Source organism: Trachurus trachurus, assembly GCF_905171665.1.
Source record: "Trachurus trachurus genome assembly, chromosome: 4".
In the NCBI taxonomy this organism is placed as follows: Eukaryota; Metazoa; Chordata; class Actinopteri; order Carangiformes; family Carangidae; genus Trachurus; species Trachurus trachurus.
In genome coordinates, this window is record NC_139898.1 from 8949810 (window position 1) to 8965815 (window position 16006).

Genomic DNA, 16006 nt, shown 5'->3' on the forward strand with positions numbered 1-16006 from the left:
CAAGCAAAATTTAATTTAATTAAATTTAATTTAACGGCAGGGACAATTCGGCAAAGAGCACTGGTGCATTATAAAAGGGAAGCATGAAGGCCATCAGGAGAAACTACAGATCCACAGGATAACATGATGACAACCGAGCAAAGACAGACTTACAGTAATTACACTTGGGAGGAAAGGGTCATTGAACACAGATGGAACACATAAAGGCATGGCGGCACATGCCAAAGACAGTAACACAAGAAATAACAGAAAATAAAATCCAAAACAAACATCAAGTACAAACATAATAAAAAGTCCAAACACAAAGAGTGCTTAATGCAAACCATGACAGCATCCATCTCCCAGTTGTGTTGTTGTGTGTACAGTACAGTACAATATGAGAAACACCAGACCTCACAGCTCTCACCTCAACTACACAGCAATATCTTTGGGAATATGGCAGTGCATTTTGTCTTTGCAGACTAACAGGGCACAACTGATAAACTGGCTGTTTAGTTATCAATACCTGAGAATAAATTAACTGATCAAATATTGAATGTTGTTTATATGACATGATGTTTTTCTAACCAGGTGGACATGTCTTCAGATACGATGGAAGTGTCTGCCCTGGGTCGACCTTTCACCTTAGGAATGCTTTATGATGCTTTTCGTCATAAACTAATCCCAGGTAAGTTTGTGTCAATTCTGTGAAAGTAACATAACACCATTAACTTTATCAACTCATTGACTGAGAATTATTCATTTAAAATCTATTTCATACAGGTACAGTACAGTGAGCATACAGTATAAGGCATTACATGGTCATCTGCTTGGTTTACAAACCTTATGACATCACCAGTGTGAAGTTTGAACAAGTTGCTGCATTTAACTTTGTTAAGAAAGTATTTATATGACTTTGTTGGAACTATTTCTTTCATTGTGATTTTATTGGTTAACAACAGATGTCAGGAGTGTTATTGGGAATAAATGAGGTGGGAACACAGCATTTCACATTTTGGGAGATTCAAAAATTAATTCACATAAAGTTATATCTATACCACCTTTATGTCTGTATGGTAAATTTGAAGCCAGCAGAAGCACAGGGAGCAGCATCAGACAGTTAGCATGGCCTTGTCTAAAGGTAAGAAAATCAGCCTGACAGTAATTAACTGGCTGTTGGCAGTCGCTTCATATCTAGTGTAGGAATATGAAAGTGGTGTCCGTCCTGTCATTTAATTCTTTGCAAGAAAGTGAATAAGCAAATTCTCCACATTGGGTGTGCGACATTGCATAATCTGGAATCGATCCAATACCCAGGGCCAGAATCCCAATACCAATGCTAATAGTTTTTTCTTTTAAAAACAGCTTATGCAGTGAAAGAGTAGTGTGTCATGATTCTTGAGGTGAATGATAGGTCTGGACATGGACCCCTCCAAAAGGGATTGACTTATTCATATTATCATTATGTTATTGTAAATGTAATATTATTATTAATGTAGTATTCCTCTTGCTAGTAACAATCTAATGTCAGAAATGCAGTTATGATACTGCTAATAATATTCATGTACTTTTCTATGAAAGTAACACTAAAGTAACATCATGCAAATAGTTAAAGTAAATTTCACAGAGTTATGAATAGTTTTTTTTAGGGCAGATGACTGGATCACCCATCTACTGCAGCCAGAGTCAGAGCAAGTTGCCTGAACCAATATGGCCGCCTGTGAGTTACGTCTGCATGTATAGTCAGATCCACCCCCTTGGCTTACAACACAGAAACTGAAACTGACACTAGTTTCCTTAAGGATTGTGTAATCATGTGTCTGCCTGAAGGATTGTTCAATTGTATTACTGTACCAGACCATCAGACCTTTTCTCTTCGGCTGTTGCTTCACTGTCGATAACAACAGAAAGAACAAAAAAACAACAAAAACATGCTACTGCGTGCAGTCTGAGGCCAGGTCTTTTAAGTCTCCCGTGCTTTTACATAAGCACATTGAAGGGGTGACAAGCTGTTTTCCCATTTCATCTATTCCTCCCATGGGAATGTGCCTGTAGGATACTCTGATTAAGTGAAATAAATTACTGGATGTTGTGTCCATAGTTGAAGCTTGAGTGGAGTGGAGTGAACTCCCTTGTTTTGCTGCCATCTGTGAGCTCTTTATTTGCCTACCATTTAAACAAAATGAGTTTCCTCTTTTAAAAAAGAAATAACTTTTTCCACTATCCGCAGGTGTTACATTTTGGGATGAAAGCACTCTTACAAAGCACACAGTGGAGAACCCTAAACACAGCAGTGGATTTAAAATTCTGACCTCAGATACGATTGAGGACAAGACCAAAGTGTTGGATGTTAGTGCGTCTCTGAAGGTCAGTTACCTGAGCGGAGTGGTCGAGGTCGAGGGGTCAGCAAAGTTTTTGAGTGATAAGAAGAAATTCCACCGTCAGAGCAGAGTGACACTGCAGTACAAGGCTACCACTGCTTTCAAACAGCTCTCAATGGCGAATCTTGGAAACATCGATACACAACAAACGGAAGTCGTTGAGATGGGCTTGGCGACACATGTGGTCACAGGCATCCTTTATGGGGCCAACGCTTTCTTTGTGTTTGACAGTGAAAAAGTAGAGGATAACAGTTCTCTGGACATCCAGGGTGACATGAAAGCTGTGATCGAGAAGATTCCTGAATTTGATATCGGCGGTGATGGGAAAATCGATATCAAGTTGAACAACAAAGAAAAATCCCTTGCAGATAAATTTTCCTGCAAATTCTTCGGAGACTTCCTTCTAGAAAGCAACCCTGCAACATTCGAGAAGGTAGTTGAGACTTGCACGAAACTTCCCACGCTACTGGGAGAGAAGAAGGAAAACGTTGTTCCACTGAAGGTCTGGCTGTTGCCGTTGAGGTATCTGAACTTCAAATCTCCTCAGCTGAGGTTCGAGATCAGTGTTGGCCTGGTAAGAAAGGTGCAGAACACTCTGGAAGACTTACATCAACTGGAAAAAAGATGCAATGACCTACTGGAATATGAAGCCGTGAAACATTTTCCGAAGATTTATGAGAAGTTGAGCAGTTTCCAGGATCTCTGTTCCTTTTACGCAACCACACTCCAGGAAACGGCTGCAAAGAAGCTGCCCCTCATCAAGAAGGGAGAAGATGATGAGAGCGAACTGGAAAATGTCTTTAAAAACAGAGACAAGTCGCCGTTCAATCAAGACAGATTGAGTAAGTGGTTAGACAACAAAGAGAGAGAAATCAACGTCATTGGCTCGTGTGTAGATGTGATGAAGGGAACAGGCACTAAAATTGTCCCGGGTCAGTCAGAGGTGGACAGAGAAGCTCTCGCTCCAGGTGTGGATCACGCTCTGTGCTTCGTCTTCACCTCACTGGAAACTGCTGAGCCTTTCCTTCAGGAGTTGGCTGACTACGTGGATCCACTGAAGTTACAAGGCAATGCGGGAGTCACAACACCTGCACAAGACAGCTGGTGCTTCTCAGACGAAGTGGTAGCCAGCATGCGGGAAAAAGCCAAAGATTTCCGTGACCTTGCCGAAGCCTTAAAGAACGGTGGAAAACTCAGGTTCCTCACAGCAGCAATAGCAAATAAGAAATATATAGGTGCAACCATCTACCACTACCAAAATGGCATTCTGATCAGTGAAGACTTTTCAAGGCCCATCCTTCCTCCGGTGGATGTGATCAAAGACAGGAGTGCTCTAATTTGGTGTGAGTCATTTTTCCTACATCTTTCCCGCTTCTATTTGAGGAATGACAATGATTTCTCCACTGCAGAAACTGTGCCTTTAAAACAAGTTTTCAATTGACTTGATTTGTTTAGAACTATGCAGAGTACAGAGAGAAGTGATTTAAAAGTCACCATCATAATACTACTAATAAAAAGATATGTAGGATGGTCCGTGTACGAAGTATAATTCAATTGCGTTGTTCACTTCGAACCATGAGAAAAGTCATTTTTAGGGGTATTTCCTATTTCATTAACGTAAGACGTACAACCAGAGACAACGCAATTCAGCGCACCGAAGTGCCCGCTTGTTCCTTTCTCCAACTTGTACAATGAAAATTGAAAAAGGAAGTCGAGAGCCGGAACCAGCCTTCAAAATAAAAGCTCCGCGTTTTGAAGCATGTTGGCTACAGCGCCGGACAATTTAAAAGAAAAAAAAAACCCCGAAACGAATTAAATACAAACTCACAACAAATCGCCTAAACGATTATCATTTCATAAATGTTATAAAGTGATATTTCGGCTACTTTCCCCACAACTGTCAGGATCCCTGGGGATTTTCACAATAAGGGCACTGGATCGCACTGAGATGCTGTCAACGACGTGAGGTGAGTGAGTCAAACTCTGTTGTGGTTGACGACTTCATCACTGCTGCACTCATGAAGTAGGTCACACGTTATGTTGTTTTTAATTTTTTCGACCTAACTTCTCCAACCAGTGTTTAAATTGTTGACCTGTAGCTGGTTAGCTCCAGAAGATAATCAATACTAGCAATGCTAATTGTTTACAGGTAAACTAGCTAGCGGTTGTAGCTAATAAACAGCTGTTGGATGCTAAAGTTACGTATTTTGTTATTATCAGCTCTTTAACGCCACCTCATTTGAATATTTTCTTCTCTAAGTCTGTGAGAAATGTCCTCATTTATGGTAGAAGTGAATAAATACGCGTTTTTGATTTATTAAATGCTAGTTGTGTTCACAACTGTGTAACATAATTTATTACCAGCATCATGTTTGTCCACGCAGACTACTAAGCAGTCTAAACTAAGTCTAAATGAAATATGAAATGTCATGTGTGTCTCTATTTGGCAGATGTGGGTCCACCGTGAGCTGATGCATGAACTCATCCTATGACAGCACCAGGATCAGCTTGAAAACAGCTGGTAAATTGAGAGTAACCAGTGAGTAGAGTCCATCATTTAGACACATTTTTAGGGCATTTTGATCATCACATTTCCACGGACATGACTCCCTGTCATCATTTCATCAATTTATAATGTTTAAAGTTTGAATTCAGTGGGGAAGCTTTTAGTCTTCTTCTTTGATGTGGTGCATTTGTGTGGCAGCGTTATAGCGCCACGCCAGCTCCACACAGGCCTGGCACAATACTACAGTATTTTGAGTCGTGTATACACAGTCTGAAAGACCTCATCGTTCCTTACTGTCCAACCAGAGCACTCCGCTCCCAGAACGCAGGTCTGTTAGTGACTTCCAGTATCTCTAAAACAGACTGGGAGGTAGAGCCTTCAGTGACCGGGCTCCTTTACTGTGGAACCAGCTCTCTCCAAGGGTCAAAGAGGCAGTCAGACACTCTAACTACATTTAAGTCTAGGCTTAAGACCCTCCTCTATGACAGAGCTTGTAGTTAGAGCTGGTTCAGGTAGCTCTGAACCATTTTATAGCTACACAGCTACAGTATAGGCTTAGACTGCTGGGGGACACATCATGTTACAGGAAGCCCTCTCCTCTCCTCTCTTTTTGTGTTGTCATTATCTGTTGTACTTTGGCCTTGGTCTTACACCCTCTCTGTGTTTTCCACAGATTTCTCTAGAGCTCCACCTGCAGCGCCTGCTTTCCTCTGCCCCTACACCAACCAGCCTGCCCATCAGTACTCCTGCTCTCCTGTGGATGGAGTGTCACTCACCTCAGATGCTTTTGAAGGAGCTTCAACATGTCTGCTTTCTGAGTCCCAAACTGTACCTACTAAGAATGGCTTTCACAGCAAAACACAGCCTGCTTTCTAGTGCAAAGGATAGTACTAAGACACAGACATGCTGGGTGCTAGGATTTTACAAATGTTGAACAATTAATAAATTAATTTGGAATTTATATTACCTCCAGAACTTCCATTGGCTCACAACTCCTTATCACATTCAGTTCAAAGTCCTTCTCCTCACCTTCAAAGCCCTCCAGAACCAGGCCCCATCCAGTCAGAAGCGATGCAAGTCATCAGGGGAACTTACTGAATCTTTCTTTTTTTTTTTTCTTCTTCTTCTTGTTTTTGGAAATGAGTTACTTTCTATTGTTTTGATGCATTGTGTTCATGAATTAAATTTTGTAAGTTGGAACTCACAACCTGACTCTGATGTGTTTGTTAACTGCATTGTACTGACATTTTATTTTTTACAACTACAGTATGAAGCATGAAACTTTGCTCAGTCCTAACCTCACTGACCTGCACTGGAGAGGCTGTATAACAGACTTATTATTCAGATTTCTTAGCATCTTGTCACTTATTGTAATACATTTATACATCAATTTACTGTAAATGTATTTCATTTAATTACCACCCATGATTCATAACAGTATGTTCCCATCCTACAACACACCATTTCTTTAGGTTAGTGGATATTTTATAGCACCCTCCAATTATTGGAGACATTTAGCATTATGATAGGCTTTTGAGTGTGGCAAGAAAGGGGACAATTGCACAAGTAAAATTATCTCATCTTCAAGAACTGTTGCATTGCTTTACTGACAGAATTAGGCCATGTTGTGTACACCATCACTGATGAATACAAACAACAAAAATACCACAATGATTTATGATGACTTTGATTTTTGTGACCCGTATGAGCTACTGTGTATGTTTCATCTGGGCACTGGACAAAGAATAACCATATCTTCTCTTATCATCATCCAGTAAATTAAAAGGCAGTGTTTACATATGAAAATGAACCAATGTACCCTACTACAACTATAACTTCTATTGCTGTACACTCAAAGCTGAGCTGAAACTCATGCACACCGGCACAGACGGACAGGTGCGTCGGAGAAGACCTGTGTGGTTGAGAAACATGAACAAAGGCTCCCGCACACTGTCTTCACTTGCATAGGTTCATTAAACAACATTTGGTCCTGAGACCGTCCTTGTGAACCTGACAAAGGTCTCGGGACCGAAACGTTGTTTAATAAACCTATGCAAGTAAAGACAGTGTGCGGGAGCCTTCGTTCATATTGCTGTACACTCAAAATGCATTGGATTTCTTACTTCTTTTTTTACAATTGTTCACACATATGAGATATCTTGTCATGCTTTAAACTGTGTGGTGTCTGTCTGGAACTCTTTTGCTACAGAAGAATTAAGTTATGATGTGTTATGGTTAAAGTGAAGGTTCTCTTTATTGTCATCAGACACTTTACATACTGTAACTTGAGTCTTACAGTACTGCGTCTCCAACTGCAATATCTCTGATCAGATGGAAGGAGTTGGGAGAGGCTGTTCAAAAGGTGAGAGGAGTCTCTAATGATGCTTCTGCACTTGACAAACAGCATTGTTGTGCCAACTCTGAAGTAGATGGGTAGTGTGACCCTATGATTGTTTCTGCTGACCTCATGAGCCTCTTGTCTGAAGCACTGTGTCAATCACTGATTAATAAAAAATAATAAAAACATTCTATTTATTTATTTATTTATTTACTCAAAGTCACCTTTACATAGTAAAACAAACAAGATAAAAGAATACATGAAATAAATACAACAAAGAAGATGATCAATACATGAACAATGAAACACAGAAGCTTATTACACTTAAAAATAAAAAGCAAGTTTGAAAAGGTGGGTTTTGAGCAAATATTTGAGAGCATTTCAGCCCGTACAGTCACAGATGTGTTGAGGAGAGAGTTCAAAAGGGAGGGGGCAGCGATGGAGAAGGCTTTGTAACCCCAGGTTTTGTGCTTGGTACTGGGAGGAGGAGTGGAGGCAGTGGGAGGGGTGTGATGGTCCAACAAGGTCAGTGAGGTAGGATGGGGCCTGGTTCTGGAGGGCTTTGAAGGTGAGGAGAAGGACTTTGAACTGAATGTGATAAGGAGTTGTGAGCCAATGGAAGTTCTGGAGGTAATATAAATTCCAAGTGAATTTATTAATTGTTCAACATTTGTAAAATCCTAGCACCCAGCATGTCTGTGTCTTAGTACTATCCTTTGCACTAGAAAGCAGGCTGTGTTTTGCTGTGAAAGCCATTCTTAGTAGGTACAGTTTGGGACTCAGAAAGCAGACATGTTGAAGCTCCTTCAAAAGCATCTGAGGTGAGTGACACTCCATCCACAGGAGAGCAGGAGTACTGATGGGCAGGCTGGTTGGTGTAGGGGCAGAGGAAAGCAGGCGCTGCAGGTGGAGCTCTAGAGAAATCTGTGGAAAACACAGAGAGGGTGTAAGACCAAGGCCAAAGTACAACAGATAATGACAACACAAAAAGAGAGGAGAGGAGAGGGCTTCCTGTAACATGATGTGTCCCCCAGCAGTCTAAGCCTATACTGTAGCTGTGTAGCTATAAAATGGTTCAGAGCTACCTGAACCAGCTCTAACTACAAGCTCTGTCATAGAGGAGGGTCTTAAGCCTAGACTTAAATGTAGTTAGAGTGTCTGACTGCCTCTTTGACCCTTGGAGAGAGCTGGTTCCACAGTAAAGGAGCCCGGTCACTGAAGGCTCTACCTCCCAGTCTGTTTTAGAGATACTGGAAGTCACTAACAGACCTGCGTTCTGGGAGCGGAGTGCTCTGGTTGGACAGTAAGGAACGATGAGGTCTTTCAGACTGTGTATACACGACTCAAAATACTGTAGTATTGTGCCAGGCCTGTGTGGAGCTGGCGTGGCGCTATAACGCTGCCACACAAATGCACCACATCAAAGAAGAAGACTAAAAGCTTCCCCACTGAATTCAAACTTTAAACATTATAAATTGATGAAATGATGACAGGGAGTCATGTCCGTGGAAATGTGATGATCAAAATGCCCTAAAAATGTGTCTAAATGATGGACTCTACTCACTGGTTACTCTCAACTTACCAGCTGTTTTCAAGCTGATCCTGGTGCTGTCATAGGATGAGTTCATGCATCAGCTCACGGTGGACCCACATCTGCCAAATAGAGACACACATGACATTTCATATTTCATTTAGACTTAGTTTAGACTGCTTAGTAGTCTGCGTGGACAAACATGATGCTGGTAATAAGTTATGTTACACAGTTGTGAACACAACTAGCATTTAATAAATCAAAAACGCGTATTTATTCACTTCTACCATAAATTAGGACATTTCTCACAGACTTAGAGAAGAAAATATTCAAATGAGGTGGCTTAAAGAGCTGATAATAACAAAATACGTAACGTTAGCATCCAACAGCTGTTACTTAGCTACAACCGCTAGCTAGTTTACCTGTAAACAATTAGCATTGCTAGCGTTGATTATCTTCTGGGGCTAACCGTTAGCTACAGGTCAACAATTTAAACACTGGTTGGAGAAGTTAGGTCGAAAAAATTAAAAACAACATAACGTGTGACCTACTTCATGAGTGCAGCAGTGATGAAGTCATCGACCACAACAAAGTTTGACTCACTCACCTCACGTCGTTGACAGCATCTCAGTGCGATCCAGTGCCCTTATTGTGAAAATCCCCAGGGATCCTGACAGTTGTGGGGAAAGTAGCCGAAATATCACTTTATATCATTTATGAAATGATAATCGTTTAGGCGATTTGTTGTGAGTTTGTATTTAATTCGTTTCGGGGTTTTTTTTTCTTTTAAATTGTCCGGCGCTGTAGCCAACATGCTTCAAAACGCGGAGCTTTTATTTTGAAGGCTGGTTCCGGCTCTCGACTTCCTTTTTCAATTTTCATTGTACAAGTTGGAGAAAGGAACAAGCGGGCACTTCGGTGCGCTGAATTGCGTTGTACGTCTTACGTCAATGAAATAGGAAATACCCCTAAAAATGACATTTCTCATGGTTCGAAGTGAACAACGCAATTGAATTATACTTCGTACACGGACCTAGGATAAAGGTTAGGAAATAAGTTAACGTCCAATATGAAATTCAAATAAATCCATTACAGAGCAATAACACGACATTTAATCCATGCTGGCCCAATAAAAGTAATCAAACATGTTATATACCACACTCAGACACTCTTACTATACATGTTCAGGGACACAATTGCCAAACTAAAGCCTTTATTATCTATTCTAGATGTTGTCCCTGCCAGATCCATGAAGTCTGTCCCACAGTTTTATCTTGCAGAAATAGCTGTGTTCCCTCCAGTCCAAAGGGCCTCTCAAAAAACAAGCATCTTTTGATTGATTGATTTCAGACCCATTAGCATACATGTTTTTTTTTTTATCAACCCCCCCCCCCCCCCCAATTTTTTTTTTTTTTTTTTACAATAGTTGTTTATCTAACTCATATCATTATACAGCAACAGCGGTCATAACAGTTTGCGCTGATCCTTCACTTTGACTTTATTTTCACCATCGATGATCACCTTGAAAATGAGGTTTGGATGAGTGATACTAGACTCCGAACCCCCTACTGTTCCCTCAGACTCCATTTCTAGCCTCCTCCTTTTCTACAAAGATACAAAAGAACATATCAATCATAAACCCCAAGTTGTCCACTTGTTTTGCAGATGACATGAACATTTAGTTTGATAAGTGAAGTGGCCAACTTTCAATTTATCTGTATGGGAAAAGAAATGAAAATAAATGAAAAAAAGAAAGAAAAATAAAGATCATAATTCATAATATAATTCATTTAAAATGGTCCAACAAACAAACAAAGTCCACACATGATATTATGCTCCCTGTCGTGTAAAACCTGTAGCCAGAGACATAGGTGTAACATACACTGCTCAAAAAAATAAAGGGAACACTTAAACAACACATCTTAGATCTCAATTAATGAAATATTGCAGTTTAAAATCGTTATTCAATATATAGTAGAGTGTGTTGTGAACAAAATAACATAAAAATGATCAATGTAAATCAAAATGATCATCCCAGGTTGATTTCACACAGGTGTGATTGGAGTTACAATAATAATGTGTTGTTTAAGTGTTCCCTTTATTTTTTTGAGCAGTGTATTTGACAGCGACCACAGTTACAAAGTTACAAAAGTCTCATGTTTTTATGAACTGAAGAGAATCTAAAAATCTGCTCGTTTCTCCTCTGGCCTGATCTTAAGAAGGTCATACACACTTTTGTGTTGACTTTGTTTTAGAGTAATGTTTCAGGGCTGTGTTGTATAAATGATCACATGCCTTCAGCTTGTCTAAAAGGCTGATGCTTGGCTTTTAACAAATACTACAAGGTGAGATCATATCAGCCCTGTGGAAGTCTCTCCTCACTGTTCACCAATCTGTTTTAGAAATGGTAGCTATTAAGATTTTACAGAATGCCTTTAAAGCACTTCATGGTTTATCTCGCAGCTGCATTGCTGAGTTATTGCTCCCTTACAAGCCACAGTGCAGCCTCAGATCCTCAGACAGGATGTTTGTGGTTGTTCAAAGTCAAGACTGAGGTAGACCGGGCTTTTGCAGTCAGGTCCTCTCAGTGATGGAGCTTCAGGCTTCAAGATCAGAGACTTAAAGGATCAGTGACATCTGTTCAATCGCTTCTCAAAACAGAGTTCTATAAAGAAAGACACTAATTTCACCAACAAATTTATAGTTCTTAATTCTATAAACCATTTAAAGCACCTTTTACGTTTGTTTTGAAATGTGCCATTTTAGACACATTTTAGTATTAGTGAATTGATAACTAAATGTCATGTGTTCTGTGTATTCAGTAAATACTGGTTTATTTAAAAACGACTTAGTGTGATATGAAGTCAATCATCTCCAAACACAGGCTTGTTTACCTTCTACATACACTGTAGGTCCCACTGAGTATTTCCATCATGTTTTGTGCTTTGTGGTAATATTGACACTCTAACATGCAGGCTGTAATCCAAAGTGTTCACAGAAATACTGCTTACTCACTTCCAATGTCTCCATGATTTGTGAACTCAACCAATTGCTATGATTTAAGTATGAACAGTAGTTCTGATGAGTGCTAACACATCGTTGTGATTTCTCCATCAGATGCCTGCGTTCTCAGCCTGGACCCAGACACAGCAAACAGCAGACTTACTCTCTCTGAGGGGAACACAAAGGCGACACATGGAGTGCAGCAGTCGTGTCCCGATCTACCAGAGAGATTTGATGTGTTTTCTCAGGTTCTGTGCAGAGAGGGGCTGACAGGGCGCTGTTACTGGGAGGTCGAGTGGAGCACCGGTCAGAGTGAGGATGTTGCTGTAGGTGTCAGCTACAAGGGAATATCTAGGAAGGGGAAAAGTGAGTTGTGTAGAATCGGGTGGAACGCCATGTCCTGGTGTTTAGGCCACAGGTGGTCTCCACCTGCAGCTACACTCTACGTAGAGCACAGTAATGACAGAGAGTTTTACCCTTGTCCAGCGACTGGATACACCAGGCTTGGAGTGTTTCTGGACTGGGCTGGTGGCTCCCTGTCCTACTACAAAGTCTCATCCAACACACTGAGTCACCTCCACACCTTCTACACTAAGTTCATGGAGCCCGTTCACCCAGCTTTCATCATTTGGCGTGAAGGCAACTATGTGCAACTGAAAATGGTCATGGCTGTAAAATGATGAGCCCCATGGACCCGGTGGGATGTGGGAGTGTTGCTTGGTATCACATGATTCAAGTAGGCTGCAGTAGGTTCAGATCAGTCAGTAGCCTACGTTTACATGACAGTTGAAAAAAACAAATTATTGCCTTAATCCAACTATAACTGGACAACTGAAGTGCATGTAAATGCGTTAGTCCCCAAATTCAACTAAGACACCCAGATAATGTGATTGGAAATCGATTTTCTTCTGCATGTATAAGCCTTAATTGGACTGAAACTGGACAATGCATGTGCACGACCAGACCCAAGTCATTTGTGTAGGATAGGCTATAGCCTATTTTCAGCCTGAACCCGGCCCAGACAGGAAAGTGGTCTGTATAACCCGCCACCAATGTTGAGGAGGCGGGTACCGTCAGTTATTCCCTGTTGCATGTAAACTGGGACAAGGACAGGACTCCGACAAGATGCTCAAATCAAGCTATGGGCATCGACCTGTGCATGTAAACGTACTGACAGTGCTCCTAGTTTAGAGAAGCAGCAGGAGACACCGGCACAAAAGCTGAGGAACGAGCTGCTGAGGACAGAGCCTCTTTAAATGCCCAGTGAAAATTTAATAAAAATCAGTTTATTTTGAATGTTTTTACCACTTACCTGCTGTCAAACAGGTTGGAACCACAGTTTGAGAACCACTGAACAAATATATCACTCAACACGCAGCTTCTGTGCTGGTGCTCCTGCTGCTGAAGGCAACACACTTCTGCGTCACACAACTCCACACGAAATAACACAAGCACAATCACTTTAAGATACATTTATATTCAGTATTTTATGTCAGATCTTACTTTTTGATTTCCCAACATTCTACTATAACCACATTCACATATTCATGACACCGGCCTGATGAGTTACTGCTGTTTTGATTTATCATTAACATATATGCCACCTACATGCACGCTATGGATATATACATTCAAAAACTTTCCTTAAAGGAATAGTTCACCAAAAAATGAAAGGTAAATAAAGGACCTATCTTTTAAAATGTTGGGATTGTTTCATTGTCTGTTATGGGATGATCTGTTAAGGCACGTTGTAACCTGTGTCTACAGTGTATTATGTAGGATGACTCATAAATAACATTATACAGAACAATCTGAAAAAGTTGATATCACTTACTGTTCCATAAAGACAAATTCATGTTTTTTTGTTCTCAATATGCAGAGTCACATGTCAAGTCGGCGTGATCTGCAGTGAACTTGTCGCAAACAATACACATAGATATCTTTCATATATTTGTATTTAATACTTGCATTATTCCCCTCTAATGTGTCTATAAATGTTGAGGAGCAAACTTTGTCTGTCTTTCAGCATATATTCAGTAAACTGTATGAACAATGGTATACACTACAGGCCCCAGTATAACATTAATTGCCCCATTGATGAAATATGTATCTGTACTTACACTAAAACTCTAAACATCTGGACCAACATCTGGGAGGAGGATAAACGCTGCTTAGTCAACCCATTTACAGATGTTTCCTGTAGGCTTCTGAATATTGTCCTGTCAACTTCATCATAAAAAAATGATTAATGTATAGCATGAGCATTACATTTATAGCATATTTATTTATATAGCAATAGGGCGGTATGGTGTTGCAGTGGTTAGCACTGGGGCTAACCCGGGGCCTGAGGCCTTTCTGGGTGGAGTTTGAATGTTCTCGTGGGTTCCTCCCACAGTCCAAAAATATGCACATATAGGTTGATTGGCTACTCTGAATTGCCTGTTGTGTGTGAATATGAGTGTGTGTGAGTTGTTAGTCTGTGGCCCTGTGATAGACTGACAACCTGTTGGGTGCATCCTACCCTAACCCTGTATCAGCTGGGATTAGCTCCAGCCCCCATGCGACCCTGAATGGATGAGCACTATGAATGTACAGCAATACAGAAGTCACATGCTGAATTTAAATATCCTAAAATGTATAGATCAAAATTAGCATGATTGATTCATTGTGGTTTGGCTGTATGTAAGACGTGTTAATTTGTTATCAGCTCATACTGTACACAACCACACATAACTGAAGTCGGTGCAGACCGTAGGTGTGTGTCTGGCTCCATGATTTATTCAACTCATCACATTCACTTTACCTCCTGCCAGAATCAAATGCACCATCACAAACACAAATGTCTTGGCAAAGCAGAGTCAAAGACCAGGACATTACTGCTGATTGTAAAAATGACTTTACGTGAGAGAGAGACAAAGGCAATAGACAGAGTGCAGAGAAAAGCTGAGACGTTGTGTTCTCCGGAGACTGCTGACAGGCACAGTCAAGTCCAAAAGGGTTGCACTGTGAGATATCTAATCAATTGTAAAAGGAAAAGGGGGGAATACATCACAGTGGTTGTCTGTTTGGGATTTAATGGCTCTTATAGAAACATTATCTCACATGTACTTCTTTGAAACTTCACAGGAACACCACTACTTTCTTCTAATGTATTATAAACCAATTTAGATTCTACAATGAATGATCATCACTCATGTTTCCTCATCACTGACTTGTGTGAAATTCATTTAAAATATCTGCTATCATAGTCCACTCTAGGTTGGCCACTGACCTTGAACTAATGGTGAGTTTTCTGGAGCGCACCAACTGCTTACCAAGCTTTTTCCAACTCCATGCTTAGAACTGACGGGAACCATGGATATTTTTTTGTGCCCACAAACACACACATACACACACACACACACACACACACACACACAAAACACTTTTGCTGCATTGCACAGTTGCTTTTTAATTCCACATGATTTCACTTCAGCTTCAATTTTTCAGTATAATGAGCATGTTTTTCACTGTGGGCTGATAAAACAAGTGCCGCAGCACGCGACAGTCCCAATCTTAGGAACAACAAACAAACAAGCATCACACTGTGAAAGAACCAAGAACCAAAACTCAGGAACATAAAAAGGACAATTATCAGACACACTTGAGTCAAACTAAACAACTGGTCCTTGAACACTACAGACAAATATCCATCCATCCAACCATCATCAATACCACTTATCCATGCAGGGTCGCGGGGGGTTGCTGGAGCCAATTCCAGCTGACATACTGCAGGGCGAGAGCAGTATACACTCTGGACAGGTCACCACTCAATCACAGGGCTGATATTTAGAGATAAACAACACAACAGACAACATAGCAAAAGCGGACAATACACAACAAGAAGTACGGGCAATTTAAGGTTGTCAGTCAACCTAGTGTGCATGTATTTCGAAACAGGTGAGAACCTGGAGAGAACCCAAACTTCTCCCGAAAAAGGCCCCAAGCAAAAATCGAATTAAATTGAACGGGGAACCATCTTGATGCCCAGTGATAAAGCTCTGACTCTACATCTGCATCGATGCAGTGATGGGTATGTGAAGGCCACAAAGCTACGATTCTGTAATTATTTCTAAAGGATAAGTCGTGAATGACCTCAGCTCAAACAGACTTTCGACTGTTTTAATGCAGACAAAATTTTCCCATAGTTCTTGAATTTAACAAGTCGAAAACAACACATAAAAACAAATAAATAAACAAGTAAAAAACAGACCACAGTCCGATAGCTA

The 16006-nt window shown here is 40.6% G+C and overlaps 1 protein-coding gene across 1 annotated transcript; it reads left to right on the plus strand.

Annotated features, from left to right (window-relative positions):
• Positions 1-576: 576 nt before the first annotated feature.
• LOC310984754 (stonustoxin subunit alpha-like) lies at positions 577-12418 on the plus strand (the record flags this gene model as incomplete). The annotated part of the gene is made up of 3 exons (XM_083970069.1): positions 577-667; positions 2210-3703; positions 11853-12418. The coding sequence occupies 3 exons, from the start codon at positions 577-579 to the stop codon at positions 12416-12418; spliced, it is 2151 nt and encodes a 716-aa protein (XP_083826195.1).
• Between the last annotated feature and the right edge of the window lie 3588 nt (positions 12419-16006).